At 37.1% G+C, this 25,401-nt stretch overlaps 3 protein-coding genes across 4 annotated transcripts in view; 1 reads left to right on the top strand and 2 right to left on the bottom strand.

The window, feature by feature from the left end:
• LOC108035593 (echinoderm microtubule-associated protein-like CG42247) overlaps positions 1 to 1,026 on the top strand; it is a 42,145-nt gene extending 41,119 nt beyond the window's left edge. For both annotated transcript variants that reach the window (XM_017111264.3, XM_017111265.3), the window contains one exon: positions 125 to 1,026. In XM_017111264.3, the coding sequence (XP_016966753.1) occupies positions 125 to 278 (154 nt within the window). In that variant the 3' untranslated portion in view covers positions 279 to 1,026. The remainder of the gene's footprint in view (positions 1 to 124) is intronic.
• Positions 1,027 to 1,804: 778 nt separating this feature from the next.
• LOC108034663 (uncharacterized) lies at positions 1,805 to 2,405 on the bottom strand. Its single transcript, XM_044094995.2, has one exon. It carries the CDS (start codon positions 2,372 to 2,374, stop codon positions 2,135 to 2,137), a length of 240 nt encoding a protein of 79 aa, XP_043950930.1. The 5' UTR covers positions 2,375 to 2,405; the 3' UTR covers positions 1,805 to 2,134.
• A 1,579-nt stretch (positions 2,406 to 3,984) lies between these two features.
• On the bottom strand, positions 3,985 to 5,091 carry LOC108034616 (uncharacterized). Its single transcript, XM_017109550.3, has 2 exons — positions 4,749 to 5,091; positions 3,985 to 4,677 (listed from the first exon to the last, which is right to left on the bottom strand). Exon 2 carries the CDS (start codon positions 4,553 to 4,555, stop codon positions 4,316 to 4,318), a length of 240 nt encoding a protein of 79 aa, XP_016965039.1. The 5' UTR covers positions 4,556 to 4,677; positions 4,749 to 5,091; the 3' UTR covers positions 3,985 to 4,315.
• Positions 5,092 to 25,401: the final 20,310 nt, after the last annotated feature.

The raw sequence follows: 25,401 nt of genomic DNA, 5'->3' as shown, positions 1-25,401 counted from the left end.
TTTTTTATTTATTTGCTAAATGCAAAATACTTATAATTTTAAATACTGTGGGTAAACCAAGTTTTTAATTTTAAAATAATGGTTTAAGGACTGAAAATAATATATTTCCAATCCCTTTTTTTAGGTACCCCTGCATCTCGCCGCGCGCCGAGTTCCACGAGTCGAAGGTGTACTCCGGGATGCTGGCCTGCGTCCGCTTCCTGTGCGGCGACCACACGCTCATCACCGTGGGCGGCACAGACGCGTCCCTGATGGTGTGGGACATTGTCGAGGAATAGCTGAAATGGCCACCGTGGCACCGCACCGCCGCCCAGTACGAGGCCAGCTACTCGGACTACTGGCACCGGCGCGCCTCGAGGGTCTCCTCGACCATCCTCGACAGCGACTCGGTGGACTACCAGTAGTGTCCAGTGTCCAGCGCCCAGGGAACTCGGAGATGGGCGGCGAACTGCTTGCTAGACTCAGACGAACTACAATTGGCCAGCGTTCCGTTTTTGGTTTTTAGACGAACAAAATATTGATATTAGATAATTGCACGTATTACGAAAGAGAAATTCAAAACATTTTCGAGACGTTTTTGTGAAAAGAGACAAGCGCACCAGCAACTAGCACCACATGCAGTCCAGCAGTCCAGCAATCCCCAAGTCGGCTTCCACTCAGAAATTGAATCTTCCGTTCCGGTCTTGCCACCTGCATTTGTCCCCTACGCTCCTCCACGTTTGCTCGAGCCCCTCCTCGAACCAACTCTCCATGCCACTGGTGGATCTAAAGAACTATAACCCTAATCGACGAAACGACGAGCATATAAATACTTCATCTTCCAGAAAGTTGTCAGAACTCTTCCGAACAAATGCAGCAAACCAGACAGCAGTGACAGACAGACATACATCTCGCCCAAATCACCGAATCTCACGGATAACGAACAACCCAAGTGCACTTCCAACAAATATACTTATATATACATATATCGAATGTGTATTGTTACAGCAACTTTTATTATAAGCGTTGAAATAAATAAACAGTTTGAAACGGATCAAAAAGTCCGGGCAACTGTCCGCCTATCGATTACTTCTTCGGGGTTTCAGGTCGGACATCGTAGTTCGGGAAACAAACTCGATAAATATGAAATACTGGCGCCACTGAGCTGAGGTGAAAAACCAACCTTTTGAAAATAGGGGTGGAATGCAGTACTTCCTTAAATTGGAAACGTTTTTTATTAAAATTTGTATGTTCACTATTTAAAGTTAGTTTTCTTGAAATATAATTTTAGAGGTCTTCGATTTTGCATTAAACAAAAATAATTTTATGAGTCTTAACAAAACTGGTGTATTTCATTGTTTTGTATTATAAAAAAGAAGAGTTAGAATTATTTGTAATGTCTGTAAAATAAAAACAAAATTCAAGGACACTCTTAACACTCTTAAGTAACAATGTCCTAAAGTTCAAACATTTTTCTTAAATAAATAAATTCTTGGCCTTTATATTTTGGAAAAAGGAACCGAAAATTGTCAGGAAAAACTTGTTACACAAATTTAGGAAAGTGCGATTGTTTTCTGCCTTTTAGAAGTTCAGTTTTTGTAGGTTTCATTGGGTTCTAAGGGATTGTTATTGGGTTTTAAGGGGTTGTTATTTTTGAATTATTTATGTATAGTAAATAGATTTTACATTCTCGTTTTTATGGTATAAGTATCTAAATAGTTTGAAAAAAGGTTCATGTAACTATCTGGGGGTATCGAAACAATCTTAGAGCGGCATTTGCAGTCACCTTACTTGCTAAAAATATAAATAAGCAACACCATAGAAATTTGTTTTTTCCTCGAGGGATTTTTATTCTTAAGCTATTTTTTAGACCCTAAACAAACAAACATGGAAGACAATGATTCGCTTAACTCTAGTGGAAGACAATGATTACAGCTACGGACTTAGCCTTAATTAAAGCAATATTGAAGACATTTTAGCAGCTAGTTGATATGTACAGTTGGCGGAAGCGTCGAGGTTGGGCGCTTCCAAGGCACACAAGCCAGTCTCGTGTTCTCGTCATCACAGTTGGAGTTAAAGCCGAAGTGCAGATTTATAGACCTTTCAGTGGGGTCACATCACAGTTACTCGGTGGAGGAGAATGCCCCGGAAGCACTCAGCAGAGGAGGCTGGTTGCCTTGGCCTCCAGTTGTTCGTTGAGCCAATTCTGGTGCTCCTCCTCGGTGGCGCAGGAGTAAAGGACGTTGGAGACCGGGATCTCCTTGGAAGGTTTCGGGTTCTTGAAGATCTTCTTGATGGTCTTCAGCAGCCTCTTCATGTTGGTGGAGGCGCCGGTGAGAGATCGCTTCTCCGACACTCCGTTCGAGTTGGAAATTAGAGCGGTTTCGGCGAACATTTTGCTGGATGATTGCTGATGATGTGCTCGGATGAAGAACTGTAGTTCGAATGATGCTGTAGGTCTATCTGCGCGGTCTTTTATACCTGCATTTGGCGACCCCGCGGTGGGTTTCTCCCTACCTGCTAAATTCTAGGGGATGAAATCTACTCTGCAGGTAAGCCTTGCAATTCTTTAAATGACGTACACATAAGGGGTGGTAAAAAACACAATAAAACAAGAAAGAAAGTTAAAGTCCAGGACTTTGACTACTTGCTGCTCTTCTACACAATACTTGTTAACTATTTATGGATTTTATTTGAGGGTTTTATTATAAAACTGAACATTGGAACATTGCATACAAAGTATATTCCTCTGCTATTAAAAGAGGAATGAAGATAGGACAAGATTTGAGCAATCTTCATTTACATAATCATCTTAAAAGTATTCCACATACCCTTTACTCCTAGTTGCAAAAAATGGCTTTTTAATTAAAGATCCAATAGGCACATCCCTAAAATTTGGTGACCACTAAAGTATTCACTTAGACAACAAAAAATTACTTGTTACCATCGTACAGAATTTGTGTAGTCTTACTATTTTATTGTCGTTTCAATATTTTTACAGTAGTTTTACTATTTTTTATTTCCATATTGTTTCACAATAAATTTATTATTTTTATATGACATTGTTGGTAGTGATGTAAATAAATTAAGAAAATGTATTTATTTAGTAGATTTTATAATACATTTCCGTCACAAAAGTTGATCTCAGAACTTTTGTTTGCTATAGGTGCAATCGTCACTAGATTCTTATTTCATTAAAAGCTGTTTTTGTTTGATTGAGTTTTATCAATATTTTTAGTGATTTTAAAATTGTTTTAGGCGAAAATAATAAAATTGGCCATTCAAAAACGCTGTTACATTTTAAGCTTCAATAACTCTAAAACAAAAATGTACTTTTGGTTTCAAAGTCAGTAAATGCTTTAAAAGCGTCTCAGTTCATAAAGTCTAAAGTCCAGGAATTATTCTATAAAAATTTGTTTAGAAGATTAGGCTATGTGTCTTTTTATTTGGTATGCAATTATCGAAAACAGTAAGAGCTTTCTATTATATTATTTGGGATATCGATGACATTCATAGTATAGGTTGTACAACATTAGGAAATGATCCACATGTTCTAAAATTACTCCAAAAGTCAAACGTGCCCATTTGGAAGTGCCTTTGATATAATTACTTCATACCAAAAAGAAATTTTGAGTATTTAACAGTAGTATTAACATTTTATTGAACCTTAGAATTAAATAACACTTTTTTGTTTGCTCTTAAAATATTTACCTAGAATTCGGTGTACCTTATTTATTTATGTTATTGAAGGAGAATATTATGAGATCCATAGTGCAAGTTGTACAACATCTTGTGTGCCAGCTCCCAATACATTTTACCTATATTTTTGATATTTATATTTCCTATATTAAACAAGGAAGAACGCTGTAGTCGGAAGCCTTGACTGCCAGATACCCGTTTCTCAGCTGAAGGCTGAGGCCACCTATCCGCGAAAACGCTATGTTGCGCTCTGAAAGTCAATTTGCTAAAACAATAAAAGGGTACAAAAAAAACCTCAGTGAGAAGTTGTTTTTTTTCCTCGAGGGATTTTTATTCTTAAGCTATTTTTTAGACCCTAAACAAACAAACATGGAAGACAATGATTCGCTTAACTCTAGTGGAAGACAATGATTACAGCTACGGACTTAGCCTAAATTAAAGCAATATTGAAGACATTTTAGCAGCTAGTTGATATGTACAGTTGGCGGAAGCGTCGAGGTTGGGCGCTTCCAAGGCACACAAGCCAGTCTCGTGTTCTCGTCATCACAGTTGGAGTTAAAGCCGAAGTGCAGATTTATAGACCTTTCAGTGGGGTCACATCACAGTTACTCGATGGAGGAGAATGCCCCGGAAGTATTTAGCAGAGGAGGCTGGTTGCCTTGGCCTCCAGTTGTTCGTTGAGCCAATTCTGGTGCTCCTCCTCGGTGGCGCAGGAGTAAAGGACGTTGGAGACCGGGATCTCCTTGGAAGGTTTCGGGTTCTTGAAGATCTTCTTGATGGTCTTCAGCAGCTTCTTCATGTTGGTGGAGGCGCCGGTGAGGGATCGCTTCTCCAACACTCCGTTTGAGTTGGAAATAAGAGCTGTTTCGGCGAACATTTTGCTGGATGATTGCTGATGATCTGCTCGGATGAAGAACTGTTGTTCGAATGATGCTGTAGGTCTATCTGCTCGGTCTTTTATACCCGTGGTGGTGCATCCTCTCGGAGAGTCCTCCCTACCTGCTCTCCAAAATCCAAGGAATAGGGGATGAAATGCATCATCAACTCGGCTGGCAGGTAGGGACACTTACCTGCTCGGTTGCATCGCAAGGGATTTTCTCACATGAACTGCTTTTTGATTGTAGCAATTTATCTAGGAGCACTCTAAATTAATTGCAATTACTGCGGGTGCTTCTTCGGTTGGGCAAACTGATTATTTTTAAACCAAACAAGATTAGTTATGAAAATAAAGGGTATCGGCATGAGACAGCACTGATCAGTAAGGAATAGACGCCCTTTTTACAAATTAAGATTACTCATGTTAGAGATTAGTGGGCAATTCAAAATGTGTCGTGAACGTGCAATTCAAAACTAAATTTTATCAATTTTATCTTTAGATTAATAATTTGAATTGGCCTATAAATATTGCCTTCAGGTTACTTTTTTCCAGCCGAGGTTTTATTTTTTAATTGTCCTAAGCAATAGTTTTTTGAATGGAGCTTAGGATTTAAAAAATTTATATTTCTAAATATATAATTTTGTCGAAGTATAAAAGTTAGACAAGCATGCAAGAATGTCAACAATAAATTTTACAAGCAAATTAAAAATAAAAAAGAATGATGTCGTAACTAGCAAAACCGTTAATAGCAATATCTGTCTTTAAGTTCGGACGGTTAAAACGCCGAAGGGGGATAAAACAAATATAAAAGTTTTTCTAGCAATTAAAAATAATCTTTACCGTGATCATCAATACATCCCATTCCTTACAATCCCTAACTCCAGGACTATCTTGCCTCTAATTATTTGGAAATGTCTAAGATATTCTCGGGTATGTTGCTATCTGTATCTTATCCCTTACTTATCATGCTAATAAAGCGGCAGAGCCTTTAGAGAACATTCAAAGACAAAAGCCGATCATGAATCGAATCCACCACATATCTAATCCTGTTTTCATTAAGATACCCACCCAGGAGAACTGATATCGAAATCAATTTCGTTCCAGCAATCCATAAAATACACCTTCAGTCCAGCCTTTGCGACATACCACACCAGAATAGTCTTCTAATTAAGCAATTAAGTTCAAAGGATAATTAGGATTAACGTGAAAATTGCGATTTCTACCGTATCATTTCGTAGGAGTATTTCGATTTACTGCGATTTACGCATAACCAAAACTCTCCACATTCCGAGGTTAAAACTTTGTTCGGCCCGAAATGAGCGTAAAACACCAAATAGATCGTGTCGAACAGCTGAAACGAAATGGTAACAGGATGCCAAAAAGCCAAAAGGCGACTGGCAATTGAATTGCAACGATTTGGAACCAATCGATTCGGATCGATACGGCCGAGGTTTATTTCTAAGAAATAAAACGAAAAATGAATAATTGTCAAATGTCAAATGGGTTCCGTTGGTAAAAACCGTGACGTGACCCGAACAACAAGTACGCATCCCCGAAGAACAGAAGAAGTGTGCAGGATCCTTTTTGTGTCCCGAAAAGGGCTCAGCATGGGATTTTGTCTATAGGAATTTTCAGGGATGTAGAGTCAGACTAAACGTTGCATGTCCACAAATACACCCCCGAGCCTTTCGCATCCTATAGTGCATCTTCCAATTTGCAACGCTTGAATATTCCTGCTCACAATTACTTCACTGCCGAATGTCCTTTATTTTACTTTCTCTATTATTTTTGGGTGAAAAGTCAGTTACGTGCCCGATGAATAATTGTATTTTGGCGACATTGCCGCCAACTTCTAAGGCGAATCAATTCGTTCCAAACGTTTGCCGAAATGTAACCGAAGCAAAAGTTCTTTTCAACATAAACTAAATAAGAGTTCTCAGAACCAAGCACGTTCTCTGTGCAAATTGAAATTATTACGCCAATCTAAATTTGTCCTCAAATTCTTGAGAAATACTTAACGAATTAATAATAAGGATGAAGATTTTAGAAATAAGTGAATTACTTTTACTCCTTCATGGTACTAGATGGTAAATCTATCAAATAACAAATAAAATTTGGTTTTAATTTTAGTTCTTATTAAACATCTAATGTAATAATGCATGTATATGTTCGTTTGTATTCCTAAAAATATTTATCTATCAAATAATTGTTATTATACTTACGTTATAAATATTTTATTAAACCAAAATATTATGTGGTTTAAAAATGAATACTGAGAGTATGTAAATAGTTTAGACAAATATTCTCAATTTATTTTCTATAAATCTTTAAATTTAAGGCTTATATACATAACACCAAATCTACATTTTCAATAGATTTATGTATGAAAAAAACATTTTGAAATTTCTGGATTTGCCCCTTAATTTATTTTTAAAGGTTTTTGGGCTCTGTCTGGAACAATAAGTCCAGAAAATGGTTCGTGAAAATGGTTCTTCGGTGGCTTAGTACTGAACAATACTTTAGTAATTATTCAAAATATGAAAACCCAGGGATTATGCTCTTTTCAGTTCAGACACCCAAGTCAAATGCAGATTTTTGGTAAATGGAAAATTATTGTTATTAATATTGGTGTAATGAAAGACCAAAATATCAAGTCAAATTGTAAAGGGCTTTACATTAGGAAAAATGTCCTTTTTGGTATTATAATCTCCTGTTCTTGTAAAAAGAAATTCGACTTCACCAGTTATTAAAAATATATTTATTAAGTTTAATTTATTTAACAACGAGTAATAAAACCAAAGTAAAAAATGTGTCATTTAAATTATAAAATAAATTTTTGTTTTAATAACTAATTATAATTAATAAATGAATAATTTATTATTATTCTTTAACATTTATGTGCATATAAAAATCTCATTAAATCAGGATAGGTTAAAAAAAGTGATCAATATTATTAAAAATAACAAAGGGTTAGGGTAATGCCAAATTTATCCCTTTAAAGTGTTTACTTATGATACGTACACAGATTAAAACACCCATTTCTTTTAACTTACTAGCTCCTAGAGAACTCCAAATATTTGTAATACCTAATAGAAAATCCAGCTTAGACCAAAAACCGTTGGCACGAAGGAGGCCAATTACGAATAAATATCCTAAATAAACATGGAAGCGAATAAAATGCTAGCGGAGAAATTGAAATTTCCTGGCTGGATTACCTGGAACATTGGCGAGCGACAACAAACGCTGTCGATCGAACAGACGAGCTCATTATTGAATCTCAACCGAGTGCAGCGAATCAATTCGAAACAAGGAAGATGCTGGCAGGACATAAATCCTATTAGAAACCCAATCAACCGTTTCAAATGGGATACATGTTCCCGCTTGATCCTGTCCTCGTTTCAGGATCCTTTCATTTTCGGGTCAGAGCATCTGAGAAGCGTTGCAAATTGAAAATCGGTGCCCACATGTGCGAGGGCTGAGACAGCAGAGAAGATAGTTTAACGCACTAAAGTTAGACCCAGCTCTAGTTGGAGTTCTTAAATATTTGAAAATCAGGATCCGCAATCGATGTTGGTGGCCCTCGGGCCAAGCCTAATTTGTCGGCAATTTAAAAGCAAATCGAAAGTGTCTATGTACAAATTTTCGTAGCCCATCGAGAGAAAGGACCCCGGGAAACACGTAGGACTACCCACATAGATCACAAAAGGCGGGCCAGAGCGAGAAGCGGAGAAGAGGAAACTGCTACTTTTCGCACAATGCTCGGGCGCATGAAAAGAGACACCTCCGAACTATTCCCTTGTCACTACTATATCTCCCCGATACTCGGTGCCCGGCAAGCCGACGCATCCGTCACCTGGTGCGATTATCAGCTACAATGGTGAGCGGCCACGGCAGGATCAAAGCGGAAAATTCATTCGGCTTGGTGGTCTTCGTCTCGGTTTCGCTTTTGATCTCCGCACAAGCGGTCCTTTATATCGCTCAACACGAATTTACTAAAACACCCTCAATCGCCCAGTTCATTAGACACATAATTGTATCGAATAGCACGCCGAGGCCGGACCGGGCTCTTCAGCAGATCCTTTGATTGGGTTAACGAGAGCTTGTTTCAGCGAGAGGTGTTGAGCGCCCCTTTTTAAGTTCCTTTATGCTTTAAGCCAAAGCCTGTGAAACATTCAGGAACAGCATATTTTGGCTTTTTATAAGGGAGTTTAATTGATTGATTGCGAGTTTAACAAGGTATTGCATACTATATTTGGACCACAACTTTCTTGCTGTTTTTTTCTTGGACCTTTTTTGGTGTAACTTGGTAAAAAATGGTCCTACACCTAAAAGGCTAAAGAATTGATCGCAGTCATTTCCTGGCTGATTCTTAAAACTAAAAATTTTCGCAAATTTTCAATTTTTTTACAAGGGGTAGCATCGTAATTTTTTGCGAAAATTCGACAAAAAATAAATTTTCTGGCGTGAATGCCAATTGATTGGAAATTTAACTACGAGTCCAGCAAGGTATGCCATGCCATTTTTGGATCACTCCTTTTTTTGTTTCGCTCAAAATACTGAATTTTTTGGGTCGAAAATTATGACCTTTGTTTTTTGGCGGAAAACCGATTTTTTTCGTTGACCTTTTTTGGCATAGCTTGGTTAAAAATGGTCCTACACTTATAAGACTCACTATTTTGGACAGCTAACAAGCTAAAGAATTGATCGCAGTCATTTCCTGGCTGATTCTTAAAACTAAACATTTTCGCAAATTTTCAATTTTTTTTACAATGGGTAGCATCGTAATTTTTTGCGAAAATTCGACAAAAAATAAATTTTCTAGGCGTGAATGCCAACTGATTGGAAATTTAACTACGAGTCCAGCAAGGTATGCCATGCCATTTTTGGATCACTCCTTTTTTTGTTTCGCTCAAAATACTGAATTTTTTGGGTCGAAAATTATGACCTTTGTTTTTTGGCGGAAAACCGATTTTTTTCGTTGACCTTTTTTGGCATAGCTTGGTAAAAAATGGTCCTACACCTAAAAGATTCACTGTTTTGGTAAGCTAACAAGCTAAAGAATTGATCGCAGTCATTTCCTGGCTGATTCTTAAAACTAAAAATTTTCGCAAATTTTCAATTTTTTTTTGCGAATTTTTTGCGAAAATTCGACAAAAAATAAATTTTCTAGGCGTGAATGCCAACTGATTGGAAATTTAACTACGAGTCCAGCAAGGTATGCCATGCCATTTTTGGATCACTCCTTTTTTTGTTTCGCTCAAAATACTGAATTTTTTGGGTCGAAAATTATGACCTTTGTTTTTTGGCGGAAAACCGATTTTTTTCGTTGACCTTTTTTGGCATAGCTTGGTAAAAAATGGTCCTACACCTAAAAGATTCACTGTTTTGGTAAGCTAACAAGCTAAAGAATTGATCGCAGTCATTTCCTGGCTGATTCTTAAAACTAAAAATTTTCGCAAATTTTCAATTTTTTTACAAGGGGTAGCATCGTAATTTTTTGCGAAAATTCGACAAAAAATAAATTTTCTAGGCGTGAATGCCAATTGATTGGAAATTTAACTACGAGTCCAGCAAGGTATGCCATGCCATTTTTGGATCACTCCTTTTTTGTTTCGCTCAAAATACTGAATTTTTTGGGTCGAAAATTATGACCTTTGTTTTTTGGCGGAAAACCGATTTTTTTCGTTGACCTTTTTTGGCATAGCTTGGTAAAAAATGGTCCTACACCTAAAAGATTCACTGTTTTGGTAAGCTAACAAGCTAAAGAATTGATCGCAGTCATTTCCTGGCTGATTCTTAAAACTAAAAATTTTCGCAAATTTTCAATTTTTTTACAAGGGGTAGCATCGTAATTTTTTGCGAAAATTAGACAAAAAATAAATTTTCTAAGCGTGAATGCCAATTGATTGGAAATTTAACTACGAGTCCAGCAAGGTATGCCGTTCCATTTTTGGATGACTCCCTTTTTTGTTTCGCTCAAAATACTGATTTTTTTGTGTGGAAAATGGAGAACTAAGTTTTTGGTGATATTTAACAATTATAAATCATTTCTTTTTTAAAAAAGTATGCAACAAAAATAAGCCCAGGCCTTAAGTACTCTTCGGTACGAATTTTTTTCAGCGTATAACAAAATTGTTTCCAATCTTAAATATGTAATAAATTTCTTGTCCCATTTAAAAAAAGCAAAAAACATTAGTTTTAAAGTAACATAAAAGCATTGACAATGGATAGACCCAATCGTATTTTACCTTTGTCCACAGCATTACTTTCCCATTTTGTTGTTATTAGAATCCATTCTAGGTATTCTTAAAAAACAAAGTGCTTCAATTGCCACCAAATTGACAAGCACATTATTTCCAAAAACGCGGAGTGCATCTGGATTGATCCTACGGATTTCTTCAGGGTACAGTCACTGCCACAATGGAACACTTTTTGGGTGGATATGGACATGTCCTTTGGAAATTGGCTCGAAATTTATGGGCGTCCATTATACGATTATTAACAATAATTTGCCTTTTACCAGGAATCCGCAGCTGACTGAGTGCCTCAAAAGAGCAGCTCTTGAAAAGAGTGTGTTATACGATTGATAATTGCCAAACTATTGTTTGCTACTTAGCGACCGAAATTGTTTTCAAAGGACTGCTCTTTGTCCCCATTAATGGCAGCAGCACCTATGAGTAATTGAAGGTGGGAAGCAGAGAAATGGACAACAAAAAGCCAACTAAACAATTAATTGCCTGGAAAATGCAGTGGATATTGCAACAAAATGGTGGACAATCTTTTTAGAGGGCGATGACGAAGGCGAAACTTCGGAAAGCCTGTGGAGCTATTGTCCACCCCAACACAGAAAAAAATTTCAAATCGGAAAAGAAAAGATTAAGCATCAGAAATGAATGGTTCATTTCTTTTTCCACACTGTAAGAAACAAAATAAATTAAAACTTTATAGGAAGATAAGAAAATTAAACAAAGAACCGTTTTATTTGTAATGCGTTTTGTAAGATTAAGGAATTTTTTTTTAACAATTTTAAGATTTTATTAAAAATCAAATAATGAATTGATTATATTATATTTTCGAAAGATTCGAGCTAAAAATGTAACAAAAAAAATATGTAACAAAAAATATATATAAAATCGATTAAGAGAAATAAATGTTTTATACTTTTTATAACAAACTTAACTAAAAATAAATAAATCTCCAAATATTGTAAGATCTTTTTTTGACTGTAGATAGATGGATGATCTGGCGGACTTATGGCCAACAGCAAGCAGGGACATGTTCGAGGCATGTTGGCCAGATCCGTAGACCCTTTGGAAAAAAACATTATAAGTAGACAATAAATGTATGTATAATTGGGAATGGATTTCGTTCAATGGACCAGCGGAGCATTCGTTGCGCATGTGCAGATAAATGTTGCATTGTCTGCGGGGAAACGAGTGCTGAATGAGTGCTGGCCTCTCAGAGGACAATGCTTTCTCACTCGACCGTCGAGTGTGAATGCTGGCGAGAGGTCCTGCCGGCGAAGAATGTCCGCATTGTCCTCTCCATTGAGAGGCACTCGTGCGTAGCTCCGCAGGACATCTCTGGCCCATTCAGACCATTAGAATTTCGAACCACACTACAAAATCGTCGCACTAAAATTGGTCACAATTGCACGCAAGCACGGCGAGTGCATTTTACATGCCAATTCATTTCAGAAGAATGCAATTCAATGAATCCCCTCAAAGAACAGCCAGGATGTTGCCGCACGGCCTTGAGCAATTTCTGAGTCCTTTATAGCCTTTTAGCATTGAAATTGCCGGACAAGGCCAATAAAAAGAGGATGCGTTGCTAATACAATTTACATGCAATTGTTATGTATCGGGGCGACCGGAAGCCGATATTTAGTCACAACTTGGAGTTCAAAACAAAAACAGTATTTTCAAGGGAGTGCTAATGGAGCACAAAAGAAGCGGATCGAAACTTACTTCGATATGCTCAACTTGCTGTACCATGGTGGTCCTTAAAATGTTAGTCTTGAGCTGACTGTACTTTGCGCTTTATATTTACTAAAATCGAGTCCATTGTATTCTATATATCCCCTGAAAAGAAAGAGACAAGGTAATAGAGAAAGCTTTGAAATATATAATTTATATAATATGATATGCTTTTTTATTTAAACTCCGATGTGTATATAATATAATGGAAATAAATTAAACTGATTTAAATTTAATACATGATCGATTTCATTTTGATATTATTATTCGCTTCATTTATTTCAAACTTAGCAATGATATAAAAATTAAGCTAGCAATAATAGTAGACTGCAATAATCCTGTAGACCGCGCTTATAGTTCTGATCACTTTATACCTATCAAGTTCAATTCCCAGCAAAGTAATATAAAAATAGTCAGACTAATAAACGTACAGTCATTATAGCTGTTTTCATTGATGCTGCGATAAAGACAACGCACACTTTACGGTCAGAAGTCTGTACCCTCCCTCCATTACACACATCGTGACTTTGAAAAATACCCCCAGACTCAGGGACATCAAGTGTTCAAGAAGGTATCTAATGAGCTCTATGTCAATATAGCTGCCATCGTCGATTAACACACGAGTTTCTCGCTGGGCAAATATAAGTTTTCTTTGCACTTGTACGGCAAATATTGACAAAGGACTAAGCAAACGTAGGGGGAGACAAACAGAAAGCATCATTTTCGGGACGATAGCAAGTGTCTGAGGGTCCGCCAAGTCGATTGGAACAATATTTGACGTTCCTACTTAGTTGTATATATATTTTCTTAATTTTTGGCGGCACTGTCCGGGGACATTCTAAATCATTGGCAATGACGCGTCGGCAGACAGGGAAATATTTATTGAAAAAATACCTATGCATGAAATTTGAGGACCCGACCCGTCGGCAGGGTTCCATTGTTGATCTTATCGCTGGCAGTGGATCTTGAAGTGCAGTGAAAACAGAGGAAAATATTTTGTAAGCCAAGTACCCAAACAAAATAGAGCCCAGCTAGTTTAGTGCCTTATCTACATCTCGTCTGGAGCTGGGATCACCGCTCGGCATAATCTCGGATGCGAGTGCAGTACTTCTAGATTGCACATCGCAGATAGTCACAAATCCCTCGTATGCATGTACTTACAGAACAATGAGTAGAGCCTAACGAATGTGGATGATTGAGATACTTTTGGGTGCCCTCACACTTCACTTTTGGGATATCTTGCCTAGAGATAGCCACTCCGATTAGTATCTGCTGTCAAGTAGAAGTGGCTATCTGTGCCAGATCCCAGCCAGCCTGCTAATTGAGACTCTAAGATAGAAATGTAACCTGGAATTGGTTAACCAGATTCCACTATCCAGGATCATGTGTGAACTTAGGTCTGCGTAGATGCCATCGAGGATTGCCGTAATCAGTTCGAGGCGATTGGTTTCTTGAGGAATAGCTATATCTGCGGCTATCCCATTTCCACATGTGATAAATGATCTCAGTTTAGCATGGATATCTTTTGGAAGTAGTAATTGAAACCCTACGATAGCAGCTCATTCACATGTGATTACTGAGGTGCGTTTTTGGGCAAGAGCCCGTCATGTGCTATGCAAATCCATTACTTGAAGGATAGTGATTATCTCACAAATCTCCAGCAACAAAAGTGGCAAATTAATGATTATGCTATTGTGATTGCCATTATTAATGACACCGGTAACCTTAAAAATAGTAAATTATATAAAATGTATTTAGTGGATCTTTCGAAATTTTGTATATATTAATAAGATATTTTTATCAAATTTTTGTGAACCGCTTAGGTCGATCCATGGATTAAATTAGCTTTTATATTTAATAAGATATTAAAATACATTAAAATGCGGTTGCTATTAATTTTGTTATCCTAATATAAATAAGTTATGCAAATACAATTAAAACAATACTTCGACAAATGGAAGTTAATAGAGTATATTTAAAAGAATAGGTTTGTGGCAATATTTAATAGAATTTAACAATGCTGCCTAAAAATCATATTTTTATATTAAGTTGCAATTTTTTGTTTAGCAACTCTAGGTAAATGTTTTAATTAATTATAATAATACTAGGGCTTAGCTAAATAGTATACAAAACTTTTGTTTTGTTGTTTCGAAAAATTGTGTAACCAAAAAAAAGTTTTTTTTAATCAAAATCAAGAGTTGATATTTTTTTTAATTAATAATTTTCTTCACATTTTGTTCATTTCCAAAAAAAATAAATAAGTATAAACTAAACAATTGGTTCTAGAATGTGTTGAAGAAAGCAATCAACTTCCTATTCTCTGCAGTAGCATTAAATACTTAGAATTGTTACAAATATCCGCAAAGGTAGAGCATAGGGGACAATTCAGCAGGAAGATTGAAAGATAGAGGTTCTTGTTCGGACTGAAATGCTACTAGAGAAGGCAAGTATCTCGTACGGACATTGTGCACTTTTGTACCTCCATATAGACATCAACAAAGCGGCGGAGGCAGAAGAGGTAGGATCGAGGGCGAGGAGGAAGACGATCCCAACAAAGGAGCTAATCACCGATGCCAAGAAGCCTTCAAGAAGATATCATCCCTGCACATATATATGTCCTTGTTTACCTACATGTCGCCTACCGAACGCCCAGAGGCCAGAAGGGAGACAAAGCGCAAAGAAGAAGTCGCTCCCTCGCACTCCCTCACATCGAACCCGAACCGATCCTTGTAGATCCCATTCCTCCGAGATCCGACTACCGTGGCGAGCCAACATAGCGGTTGACCATGGAAACCCAAGACCCACACCATACTTGTGGTCCAATGTATGGCCTCACATGCACTTCCATTTCCATTCGCTTTCCTATTGATCCCTCCCATTGTCATATATGTGTTTTGTTCCGAGCGATTTTTCAGAGAAACAGGAAACATAATCCTACAATAACATTTTTACGCACTGAGCTCCTTTTAAGTAATCTTTACGTATGAAATTTGTTATCAATGGCCCTCAATCTCCATGTAGATGTTTTTTTAGGCAAAATTGAAATAACACAGACCATAGGCGAGTATTCAACAAATTCCCGATAATATCCCCAGATAAGGTACATGGAAAGAGTAATTTGTCCAGGATCAAGATGAAATCTATTATTCTATGCATATGGGATATATAGATGCTTATAAGGATTTAAAGGCGAATATTCTGTCCTGAAAAGGAAAAAATGGAAGCGAAAAATATGCATCAGAACGTTTCTTAAAGGCACAATGACCATTAATGCTCTTACTATAATACTGGTACATTGATTAGTTACCAGAGATTGTAATGGTGTATAATGTTTTTTTTTCACAAAACTTAAACCATTCCAATTAAGGTAAATGTAAAAAATTTACCTAATTTTTTTTAGTGTATGGTAACTTTAAAAGTATATTCCATTTACACTTGAGGGTTTTGAATACAAAAAGTTCACACAAATCAATTTAATTACTTGGGATGTATTTTTATACATTTATATTTAAAATAGCAATATAGAAAATTACATAAAATGTAAGACATATTTTTCATCAAAAAGTGAATTATCGAAGAATATTTTTTTATTTTCTACTATTTATTTATTATTATAGACATTACCTTCAAGAAAATATTAAAAATAAAATGTATCCCAGAACGCTTGTTGTTTGTATAAAATTGTAGTATATTTATTTGCCAACATTAGTGAGAGACGTTAATGGTCATTAATAATATAATATTTGGGCATATAATATTATAACCATACATATAATATTTTTATATATCTGCATTTCTTAGAGATCTGATTTATTGATATCTTCTTCTTGTGATACCTCTCACTTCTCGTAGATATATCCATGACATTTTGCTAACAATAATATTTATATCTGAACAATAGAAACAAATCTCGGTTTATTTGCCAACCGACATTTGTTCAGAGCTCCAAGAACCCACATGTGGGACCTTCAATAGAGAAATCTATAAGAACATACCAATTTATAGGTAATGCAACTACTCAATCATGGAGAATAATGAGCGTCGGAAAAGTGAAACGAGAAAACCGAAGCAGCAAATAGACGCTTTGATGAGGATATGTGGTACAGCAATAGCAACAGATATCTGAAAGGAAGCAACAATTTAAAAAAGAACAACAGCCAGCGAGGAGGGAATAGATAGATATTCATGGGATGGTTAAGGGAAAAGTCATGCAAAATGCACACAATAGGGCCAACGATTCCCCCCGAGGCTGTCGCATTGTTTGGGCCGCTTTTGAAAATATTTGTAAACACGTTTTTGGGAAATTTGCCGTGTTTGCCAAGGCTAACCATTGTCCCGACGGAGGAGGGTTGGAGGTAGGTTGGCCCAACATCACAGTGAGACGTCATGGAGTTTCACGTGTTGTCACCAGCCACCAACCGCCAGGCTTATTAATAGGCCCGACAACGGGCCCGGGATGCTCAGCCCCTGCAGTAGAATCTGTTGAAACGTGATCTCTGCCCGACCTTCACTCAGGCGGGGGTAATCCCCTGTCTCGACTCCGAGCCCTGAATCCGTCTCCTCCGAGCCCGGTCCATACAAAAGTGTGCCTTTTAACGAGCTCTAATTTGGTGCTGGACCATTTCGAATAGACGACAACGGGGATTTCGGGGATCGAGCAGCAAAAAAGGTTTCCATTCTTCGCAACTTATTTCCAGAGAATAGCAGAAATAATGATCGGTTGTCTACTCGACCGAATCCGAGTCCCAATTGAAATGCGAATCCAGGACTAAACATGTAGCCAATTACACTGCAAAAATAGGTTTGGCAAAAGTGAGCCTTAAAAATGAAAATCAGTAGCACAAAAAACAGAAAGTATAGATTCGTTTTACCATATATATATATAAGATTAACAAAAAGAATTGCATTTGCTTAAGAAATAAATAACACAATAAATACCATTTATACATTTATTTATTACACAATAAGTTTAAAAAACGTTCACATTATTTATTAAAATTGAACATTTGATTAATAAATTTAATTATTATAAAAATATCACAAAAGGATTTTTTATTGATATATCTGAGGCAAATTTATATATTTTTTCTCAGTGTATGTTTACACAATACCAGTCAAATAGCGCTCTGTTTTTGTTCCATTTTCGAGACAGATCCCTAACGTGATAATCTTTTAAATTGCTCAAATTTTACCTATGACTCGACCTATGGCTCTCCCTTGTTGCTCACAGCCCTATTAGTTCGCTTCCCTTTTGGGAAATTGGAAAATGAGATCTTGTCGCTTATGTTATTTGGTATTTTGACAAAACAATGAGCGAATTTGAAGCGTCTTCTGTTTGATGTGTGTTTTGTGTCTTACCTCTAGTTTTTGGCCAGAAATGCGCGGCTTGCCAGGCAAAGTCTCCTCTTTTGTCCTTATATGTGTACAGTTTTTTGTTCGAGAAACGATTTTCTCTACTAGCATCTTAAGTGAAAGATGCTCTGCTGTAATCCTGAGCTGATTTGATGTTCATATGATGTTTACAGGGGCTTTTGTCTAGGAATTTAGGCGTTAAGGTGGGTTCTCCACAGGGCCTGATTCCTTAGTGGGTTCTTAACAAGATGGAGTTCGGAATGAAGTCTTATTAAACTAAATACCGACTCAGACATTAAAAAATTGGTTTATCTATCCATTAATATTATTTTATAATCAATCTTAAATTTTAAAAAAGGAGGGAACTGCCATATATTTTATATGGTTTAGATTTTACCGTATTTTTTTATTAAAAAGTATTCCTAGTTCATCCTATTGATACAATTTTATAAAAAAAATAATTGATAAGGTATTTAATTTATTCAAATTCAATTCATTATATACTTAATATTTTTTATTTTTAATTCAGAACCATAAACAGATTAAATACATTTCTGCCTTCCTTATCTTTTATGCGTTTTGTTAAGTCATTTTGAAAGATCGATCTGATTTACTTCCAACCCAGGCTGAACTCATTAATAACTCATTCCGATAAGGTACACTCCTCAAATAATCTTGAAAGAGGCCTAATTAATGATGTCGCAACCCGATTTCATATCGCATAGGTAGGTCCTTTAATCAGCTCAAACTACAGAAACTCCTTTCTACTTCAAAAGTCCCGACTCACTTCCTATCTGCCATCGCCGTGTTCATTAGTAAATTGCTGGGCTAAAAAGGCTGCTTAGGCATGATCATCTTAAGTATACATACTCAGGCAATCAAATAATGTTTTAGGACTCACTAGAAAACATTTTTTCAGGGGAACACAGAGAGGGGCGGAAGGGGCGAGGTCCACGCCCAGACCGCCCTAGGCTGCCATGCAAAGACCTCCAAAGTCAAAGGGAAAACAGTGTTAACAATTTACACCAGAAAGTCCCCCATCAATCTTCTAACAATATCGTTTGTAGCTGATTGTTGGGCAGCACTCCCTGAACGCCGCCCCCCAAAAAAAAAATACGTTAAAAATTTTCTAATCTTCAGAGGTATATGGACTTCCTATGTACAGCTTCTACATGGACAATGCCCGAAAAACGCCCCTAAAAAGCGAAGAGTCGGGAGGAGAAAAGATTGGAAACCCAAAATCAATAAAATCCAACGCCACAGGGGACACAGGCAAGTCATGTTGAGGGGCAGGGGCAGTGCCAAGGGCACTAAAGTAAAAAAGAAAATAAAATACAACAAAGGAGACCCTTGCACACGTGTTCACAAAGGAAAACTGACCGCCACAACGACCGATCGACATTAGCCCGAAAACGTTCCACTAAAATTCGGTTTAAATTTGTATCTTTTTCTGTCCCCTCTTTAACGACGCTAGACCGCTTTTTGGCCTTAGATTGGATATACGTTTTAACAAATAGGTGTGTAAAATGTTTCTTAGCGTAGAACGGCCTTTTCTCAAGGGATGCATCGAAAGCAAAGAACTACTGTGAAATTGGTAATCGTTGGAGTCCTTGCCGCAACATTTAGTTTAATTTTGTTAATGAAAAGGATAATTTACTGTAAAGGAGAAAGTTGGGAATAATAAAAAACAATAGACAAAAATTGTAGGATTTTAGTTCTACACAGAATAATTTAATTTTGTATAGGTAGGCAAAAATCTTAGGAATTTAATTTCAAATAAAATAATTTTATTTTTGTACAAAAAGTTAATAAAGCAACTCAGAACTCTAATTTTTAAGTTTTAATCCAAACATTGTACTTATTATATTATTGTTGTTCTCCAAAGAATTACCATATTGACTTGGGTTTGGCCATTTTCATTTCATTTGGTAATGTCACACCCCAAAAATATATTAAACTAGATTTTAAATTTTTTTGTTGGTTTCTTATAATTTATAGTGGGGTTCGAATTTTTAAAATTTGAATTAAAAAAGATTCAGCACACATATTTAGAACCAACAAAATTTATGTAGATTGTAAACAGCGTTAAAAACAATAAATACAAAGATAGATCCTTTTCTCGACACCATGTGTCTTTAGATTGGTTTTCGATTTTAACAAATAGGTGTCTGAAATATTTCACAAATTGTCGGCTGCATATGGAAATCTATTAGTCCCAATGGAGCATGAATCGTAAATAATGGTCCTCAGACCCGAAAAACTCGAGACTCCACAGAGCGACTTTAGGGCGACGAGGGATCGAGTTTCAACGAGGGTCCTGGCACCAAAACCCTGTCCTGATCCCTGTTATATTTGACGACACGCATTTCATCTGTTTTTTCTGTGAGTTTAATTGTCAAGTGCAGTTTCTGACACGAACCGAGGCGAGCTCCTGAAATTTAATGCCCCGATGTGCAAGACGATCTCGTGTTCGAAAATGCATTTCGGGCGTCACTCCACTATCGATATGGAAAACCCGCCCAAATCAGGTCCTTTAAGACTCCCTCAGCCGTTTCAAGTGCCGCTTTTTGGGCGAGGAGGCGCAAGTGTTTACCATGCCACAGTAATCTCTACTAATCAGCTATGAAAACTACCCCAGCGGAATGTTATCTGCTGTAAAATGATATTTGTGTCTGGCAGTGAATCAAACTCAACCATGACCAAGCCAACCAAACAAATGTGTTCGAGTGTGGAAAATTTTAATTTCATTTTCCTTGGGGGTTGGCCCAGAGCCACTTGAGTGGCTCCTCCATAAGAGTAAACGATAACTAACGATCCCTAAACTGCGGATTGAGGCAAGCCGAATTGTCGACAAGATAATGCACTTTAACCGCTTGAATTTAAATATGCCTTGGACCACTAATGACTCTGGCCTTGTTTCCAAGGTAATTGAAACAGTGTCGCCATTAAAAATTATCAAAAAATAAATGGTTTCTCCCAGCGACAGTTCTGTCGATAAGGTTTTAGGGGTACAGGTAACACTTTGGTTTTGGCTAAGATTCAGGTAAGTGTCGCACGGCGTCTCGAGTCGTTAGCAGGACAATGAACGACAGGACGCCGGCGCCAGGAAAATTATCCACTGTCTGGCATTTTTGTCATTCGCCCTGACATTCCTGGAATTGGCAGAACCTTTCCAGAATTTATATGGATTTCTCTTTTGTCGCAAAGAGCGCGATTTTTCACACTTGACAGGATGGGAACAACTAAGCCGCACAACAGGTTGATGTCAACCATCTTGGAGATTGTGAAAGTTGCAACAATCCTATAAACTCTGGCCTATTCGCAGCGGGAATTTCTCCCAAAAATTTATGGGTTCAAAAATTTTAAATCCTTGTTCTTAAAGTGATTTGCCTAAGTCCCAGTTTTCAGATTTTTAGAATGCCAAAAAAAATATTGGGCTTAGAAACATTTTTATATGTCAAAAAATTTGAATCAAATAGTTGAAGTTATTCACTATAATGGCAAACAAATAATGTCAGCACAAAATGTAAAATAAAATTATATTATATATAATTTTTTAATATTTTTTATAATATTATTTCTAAATCTGAATGTTTCTTACCCAACTTCTTGCTCAAAACAGTTAATCTCACATCCCCCGAATAAACAAAAACTTCATCGAAGTAATTGCATAAGTAAATTCCAAGTACCCATTTACATAGGTCAGGATTTCAATTTTATGAGCACTTCAAAACTCGTTTCTACAATAGCAAAACAAATAAAACCAAGGCCAGAAACAATCAATTACCCAACCATAAAATAAAACCCCTCACCTCGTAGGCGAAACCATCGAAGGACAAACTCAATTGCTCATCCCCAAGAGCAATCTTCTAAGGGATCGTCTCATTTGATTTTATAATTCGAATCCAACCCATCAATCAATCACGCTCACAAAAACATCACGTTCGAATTCAAATTCTATTCAAAAGATTATTTTGGGGAAACTTCTTTTCGCTTCGAATGATTTTCTTACAATTCAAAACATTTACATTTTGGGTACATTTTTTGTAGGATTGAAGTGAAACCGAACACGCAGAACTCTTTGCATTTGATAGGACCCTTTCACCATTATGTGGATGGGAGAGTTTCTGATTTCAGGCCAAAAAAAAGTAAAGTTGGACAATGGCGGCGTTTAATCCCCTTTTCCGGAAGGTCACAATTACGCTGGATTGGAGTGGCATTCGCCGGTCATATACGGTACCCTTCCACCCCCACCTCCGTGGATTGTACATTGTTGCATTTTCCAAAAGGGTCCATCGCTGCACACGTGCAAGGGTCAAACGCACAGCATCGGCAGGTAGAAATGCGAGATACAAAAGAAGAAACCCCAAACACATCAGAAATGCAAGATAAAAGAGGATTAAACGAGACGAAAACGAAACGAGCCGAACCCTAAAATGACCCAAAACTAATGCACCTCACGGAGGTTGTGTGTTAACGGCCTACTAGCCGGCCATCAGCAGCCATGAAAAAGCAATCATCGTCGCGAAGATCGCCGAGATCGGCCGATGATGTTTGCAGATAAGATTCTAGAAAACCCTTACTCTAAAAACCTTGAAACACTGAGCTCTTCGGCAAATAAGAGACCCAATTTCTATGGGTTGGAGCCAGAATTGTACCAAGTGATCATGACCAGACATGTTCAATATTTTCAGGACCCAAGACTGTTGCACGTGAGTAAACACTGCGACTGCGGGTTCGGCAGTCTCTTTATTCCATTGTGTTTCACTTTTCTTTGCTTTTCTAACAATAAAACATTTTTCTAAACGTTCCTATTTGGTAACGAAAACGGAGTACAGTAAGTAACCAAAACAATCGATTCTTTAGGATTCAACAACATTCTTTATCTATTCAAGTCCGCCGACAAATGAAAAGTATGTCTTATAAGGTCTTATATTTTCAGTATATCTTCCAGAATATGTTTGCCCCAAAAAAATGTATTAAACTTATTTAATGACATACAAAATTGTATCTTGTCGGTGTACTGGAAGTTTTTTTTAGTTCTATTAGTACTATGTCGCAATCAATTATTAAAAAAAATTGGATAAGATATTTTAATCGAATATATGCCTTAGTAATATCCTGCTGTTCTAATTTTACGAGTAATTAAATATTTTATTGAATATGTCATTTTTAAATTTAATTAAAAGCAGATCTTTACCAAACCTTTAAGAGATAGGAAAACTTATCGATTTGATTGATTACGAAAATAATTGAATTTAATTTTTAGTATTTCCATGGTTACCCATTACATGTATTAATGTTTAAATTTTGCAACTGTTAACATATACATGTAGTGACATCGCTCATTTTACTTCTAATAGACTACTCTATTTATTATAGGAAATTGAATTTTTAGCCAATAAAAATCGAAAAAGAAAATAAGTGCGGACTTGACAGCCAACAGAAACAGAATAACTTCAATAAATTATGTTCCTCATTTAAATATTTTCCCCATTATTAATTAGTGCACCTGAGCAATGTCATCTATACATTTTGAACCATAATAAACTCAACCTGACACGCTTTTAATTAATAAACCGATAGCGAAGACCGAAGGGTAAGCGATACGTGTCCCGTGTGGAGAGGGTCAAATCAGGTCACGTATTTGCGCCACCGACAGCCATAAAAGTAGCAGGCCCAGATTAACCCCTCGACTTTTCTTAACTGCAAAAGAAATTGATATATAAGTATATGTACATATATGCACCACCAAATTGCGCAAAAAATAAACTGGTTTACATGCGGAACAAGGGGGAGAACCTTAAAGCAAGGGAGCTCTGCGTAATCAGGAGCAGAATAATCAGACAGGGGGCCAATTAGGTGCCCTCTTAGGGATCTCGAGGGCATCCAAGGGACGAAACGGCCGTTACGAGGAACTCGAGTCCTCGGAGCCGTTACAAAACTATGAAAGTAACCTTCGGGGGCGAGGGAAAAGGGCAAACAACAATTAGGAGGGCGACTCATAAACGAAGTGCCGACGAAATTCCAGTAAAATGCGTAAACCGAGCCAAAAACCAAAACCCTAAAGATTCTATCTGTACGTGCTTCTCCCGCGTCGTACATTTTTCACGCATCAACAGAGCAGGTCCCTCGGACCGGGAAAGAACAACAATGACAAACAAATGCGATCGGAAGGAGCTGAAAAGGACCTGCCAAGATTTCCCAAAACGCGGCATTAATGCATATTGACTAACCTTGAGGGTCCGGTCCCATCCCATTCCATCGCAATCCTAAGTACCCGAAAAATACGTTACTTTGCTCGACTACTACCTACAGGTTGGGAAAGTGGGAGGGGGACGATCGGACGGAAGGACATGAAGGCACTTTCTGGGCCGTCTCAATGAAGTAACGGACAAGTCCCTTGCTCGCCCGGGTATTTCCAGCGGCGAGATTGTATCTCACAGATATGCCAATCCATTGTTTGCCCATATCCTCCGTCTTTTTCGGGATAGTGTGTCGAATTTTAAAATCTTTCTCCCCTCATACTCGGGTCGGAATTTCTCCAACAAGTTTCGACTTGTCCGCTCCGTTCTCCCTAGGAATTTTACGTTTGGGATTTAGGGATTTCTACTTTTTTGCACCACAGTCGAGCAGGTAGAGTGAGGTGGTGAGGGAGGGAGGGCCTCAGAAAGGTCCAGAACAGATCGGAAAAGTCCGTTAAAAACCTGCAGTGAATGAGCAACTCGAGTGGGTAATACCCAGCATTCGAGTCATGTGAGCTCCATATGTTTGTATTATAGGTAAGATATTTTAGTTATTTTTTTAGGTTGAAAACCGCTAAATTATATCGAAAACGTTGAAAATTGAGAATTTGGTTGCATAAACTTTTAACTGAATGTTAATAAAATAAATTATATATTTCGTTTTATTTTTAACAAAAAATTGCTTTATTTATTTACTTTCTCAAAAATTATAATAATTATGATATTCTATCAAAACTAAAAATGTATTTTTGTATTTATATATTTATGTATGCCAAATTAATTATTATTAATAATTTATTTTTTAAGGGTTTTTAATTTAAATTTATGTATACATTTAAATACTCTCTTTGTATCTAAATTTAAAGACTTAGTTTTAAAAATGAAATTACAATTACAATCCCCTAATATTAAACATTAAAAAAATGTTTTTTTGATACTTAATGCTTAATTTTCAAAATTTTCTAATTATAAATATATTAAAAAAAGCTGTTATACTTCTTACTTATTAAAACCTATTTCCTTAATCCTAACTTCAAAAAATCCAGCATACCTTCTCTGCCCAAGGGTAAGGATCTTCTCCTGATCCCAGTGCAACTTTCTCTTCCCTCTCTTTTGTCTCTCGGACTCTCAGTTTGTGCAACCACCTGCCTGCAGTCTGCCTTCCCATTGGCCGAGCCCACCGATCGAGAGAACCCCTGCTCTTCGGGAGAATTCTCCCCCGCGGAGAGAAACCGGAGAGCGGATCGTATATAAGGAGCCGCCCGGGAGCAGG

This window comes from Drosophila biarmipes, chromosome 3L (assembly GCF_025231255.1).
Source record: "Drosophila biarmipes strain raj3 chromosome 3L, RU_DBia_V1.1, whole genome shotgun sequence".
Lineage (NCBI taxonomy): Eukaryota > Metazoa > Arthropoda > Insecta > Diptera > Drosophilidae > Drosophila > Drosophila biarmipes.
Note: the sequence above shows the minus strand (reverse complement) of the source record. Positions and strands in the feature narration are given on the sequence as shown.